General features: G+C 42.4%; 1 protein-coding gene across 1 annotated transcript; it reads right to left on the bottom strand.

The window, feature by feature from the left end:
• Positions 1 to 248: 248 nt before the first annotated feature.
• LOC116922727 (protein AF-9-like) lies at positions 249 to 3,247 on the bottom strand. Its single transcript, XM_045167948.1, has 2 exons — positions 2,449 to 3,247; positions 249 to 744 (listed from the first exon to the last, which is right to left on the bottom strand). The coding sequence occupies exons 1-2, from the start codon at positions 3,243 to 3,245 to the stop codon at positions 249 to 251; spliced, it is 1,293 nt and encodes a 430-aa protein (XP_045023883.1). The 5' UTR covers positions 3,246 to 3,247.
• Positions 3,248 to 3,840: the final 593 nt, after the last annotated feature.

Below are 3,840 nucleotides of genomic sequence, written 5' to 3'. Positions count from 1 at the left end.
CGGAAAGGGGGGTGACCCTATTCAGCAGAGGGAGTAGGGTCAAAATTGTTATATGAACTCAGGCTTATATGGGAAATTGTTTGCCAAACACCGTTGACAAAATGACGACGCTTTAACTGCGTGTAACTTCAGTAATAGTATTTCGATTTAATTAATTTTTGCACAGTCTTACGCAGTCTAATGTACTAAATAAAGTTCATTAAAAGATTTATACAGAAATTCAAAAAAACTATGTATTTTAATTTCATTCACAAGCTCACGTCTATTGTGGAGCTCACATCAATTGTTGCTTGGGGCTGGGACAATGGTTCAGTAGTGTCCCACTCTCCGGAGCTTACATCTGGTGTGGACAGTGACGAAACCGACACTTGTGTTGAGGCATCCATGCCCTCAACTTGTGCCGGTTCGCCACTGTCTGAATCCACATAAATGGAAGACGGCAATGTGGATGCATCCGTATCCATAGAGGGATTCATCATGATGGATGAATCCACGTAAATGGATTCATCTGTCCTAACGGATGAATCCACGTAAATGGATTCATCTGTCCTAACGGATGAATCCACATAAATGGACTCATCCGTCCTGACAAATGAATCCATGTAAATGGATTCATCCATCGGGGTGGATGCCGTCATTGGCCCACCTGGAGAGGTGAAGTCACTGCTTAAGCTGCTGTTCAGCATTGTGGATGACTCACCACAATGCTGTGGTGAATCATCCACTTGGTAGTAGAATCCTCTTCTTGGTAAAGAAGTTGAGGAATTGTTAAAATGTTAAAATCTAATCTGTATTTCTACTTCTACCTTCCACTACTGTCTACCAACTTTTCTCTCTTGCGTCTTCTTGCATCTCTACACTTCCTCTTGCTGTTGGTGAGGAATGTGTCTTCATACTGTTGTAGATACATTATCATCATTCTTCTACTTACACGATTTTCTAATACACGAATTTTATCAAAAACCTTCGGATTATAGACGCCACAGTAATTCGAACACACCATTGCTCGTATCACACTGCAAGGCGATAACAATGTGGTATGGGTTACTACATAGCTACATAGCTTTGCACATAACGCATTGTTTAAAAATAATTTGTTTTACAAAACATAGCGGAATAGTAAATAAATAACAAATAAATGATAAACACAGACCCACGAATGGTAACAGATTTTTGTGTGGTGGTTCAAAGCAACCACCAAAGCTGTGTGAACAAGTCAAAAAAGTAAAATCTGATCATTATGACGAAATAGAGTGAAATAAACGTAATAAAAATTTCTGCATTTATCAAAAATATATTTTATTAAATGAACTGTATTGTATACAATAAGTTGCATATTCCTCAACAATTGAAATTTAAATAGGATAAAAAATAAATGTTTTGCGAACGATTTAAGAAGTAATTTTACAATTGTTCGAACCTTGGTGAGGAACAATTGGGATTGTATGTAAATAAAAGTGAGACATTAACTGTGTGTGACCTTGTAATATAGCCTTTAGCAGCAAAACACAACTAGGCCCAAAGGGCCAAAAAAAAACAAAGAAAGAGTGAGGGAACGGAAGAAAGGGGCGTAATAAACGCCGTCTAGACAGCTCTTTCTACTTAGCCACCTCAGAGGTTTGAAGCACGGGGCAGCAACAAAATTATAGGGCCAGCACGGGAATAAACCAAAATTGATAACAGGTGATGGCAACAAAAAAAAAAAAAGAACATCCGCGAATACTGATGAGAAACAAGGAACAATACTAGATTGAAGCGTTGGCCGGGGTTGTTGTTTGAGACGCCGTTGGTCTTGCTGTAATTGCGTTTGCGGTATCGGTTGTTACCGCCGAAATTACTGAAAAGGATGAGGAAGAATAACTGCGGTTAAATAAAAGACGTGGTGGGTGGGATTGGGCAAGACAGTTAATGTCTCACTTTTATTTACATACAATCCCAATTGTTCCTCACCAAGGTTCGAACAATTGTACAATTGTATTGTAAAATCGTTCGACATTAACTGTGTATTAAAAGCACAGATTAACGCAATTGCATAAGGAACCGATATAAAGAGGCAATGAAGAGAGGCCGGATAAAATCAGACTCGTAGGACCGAACTACCAACCGGGTTTGACGATCCAACGACCGTTTCCCGGTGGTAAAACTGGGCGAAAATGGACTCTCTGGCCCAATGGCCATGGTCTAAAATCGTCTGGATCGGGCGCTTTGGAAGCGCCTCTAGTAGAGTGGGCCGTGGCGTTGAAAAGGGGGGTAGCCGAAAAATTCGAGCTTAAAACCAGAAGAAATTGTCGAGAGGACCCAGGGATCCAGCGAAAGCTGAGTCCAACCGTCAACAAAATGTGTCACCCTACCAACTATACGGAAGTCAAAAAGGCAGGGCCAGAAAAAAAACTGTCGAGAGCAAATAGTGTCCAACTCAACAGAAAAACACATATAAGAAAGACATACCGGTTGCTGTCGTGATACCGTTGAGAAAAATTAGGATTGCTGGGACCTGCTTGTGGCTGGGGCCTGGGTTTGACAGGAGTGGATGTAGCAGAAGGGGCGACGGAGATGTTGACCAGTGCAGCAGTCTGAACTTGGGCCAAAAGTTCCCTGATGAAAGCGTCGCCAAAGAGATCTTCACCGCCAATGGGGAGCGTCTCAGCAGAGCGAGAAAGAAGGCCGACGTGGTTAGGGTAAACCTGCGACAAGATGTTGAGCCGTCGGGCGGTGGAGATATCTTTGAAGAGATGACACCATAACATCGTCAGTGATTTTAGGGCCAAAGCGTCGGAAGATTTCTTCTTGAATTTACTCTTGTTAACAAGAAACAAGAGTGGTTTGGCCATGTCTAAAATCAAGTCAGTCTGCCTTCTATACACTTTTTCCTGCGGGTCGATATTAGCGACGGCGGCCGAGGAATTTTTGACCGATTTGAGGGCCGCGTAAAGTGTCTCGTCCAATCTAGGGTTGGAAAAAAGGTTGGAAGCGTCGTATCTCTTGTCCAGCTTCTCGACCGAAGGCTTAAATGCTTCTCTAGCCGCTTTCACTTGCTTCTCGGGGATTCCCTTTACAACCCACTTAGTGAGACGGCCAGAACTACGTTTTTTGAAAACGAACTTTTTGGGCTTGGTGTCAAGAAAGACCGAGGAGCTAGAACTAGAGGTACTGGAAGAACTAGAAGAGTCAGAGTCCGAGCTTGAGTCCGAGCTTGAATCTGAACTCGATTTACGGGATCGTTTAGATCTCTTAGATTTAGCCATGTTTGCTGCGCGAGAGCGAAAAAAGATCTGAGGTGGCAAAGTAGAAAGAGCTGTCTAGACGGCGTTTATTACGCCCCTTTCTTCCGTTCCCTCACTCTTTCTTTGTTTTTTTTTGGCCCTTTGGGCCTAGTTGTGTTTTGCTGCTAAAGGCTATATTACAAGGTCACACACAGTTAATGTCGAACGATTTTATAATACAATCTAACATCATCGCTCTTTTCAATGAGGGAAGTATATAAGCCGACGCCTTTCCAATGTTTAATATCCCTCCCCCTCTCCCCCACTGGATTGGTGGATCAATGTCCCTGAAAATCTGACGAAATAGGACTAATGGCATGGAGAAATAGGACTAATGCCATGGAGAAATAGGACTGACCTAAAAGTTTTAAAAACACAGTCCTATTTTTCCAGTCCTACTTCTCCTTTAGAAATAGGCCTGGAAATTTTCAGTCCTATTTCTCCAGTCCTATTACGTTTCAGTCCTATTTCACCGGCTACCTTGGAAAGGGGTAAAAGGGTTCCGAAAGGAGATGGAACAGTACAAATCTATCCGCTGGTTAATCCTCTTCCTCCATGTCGTACGCATGCGTCAACT

This window comes from Daphnia magna, unplaced genomic scaffold (assembly GCF_020631705.1).
Source record: "Daphnia magna isolate NIES unplaced genomic scaffold, ASM2063170v1.1 Dm_contigs414, whole genome shotgun sequence".
Classification (NCBI taxonomy): Eukaryota; Metazoa; Arthropoda; class Branchiopoda; order Diplostraca; family Daphniidae; genus Daphnia; species Daphnia magna.
Note: the sequence above shows the minus strand (reverse complement) of the source record. Positions and strands in the feature narration are given on the sequence as shown.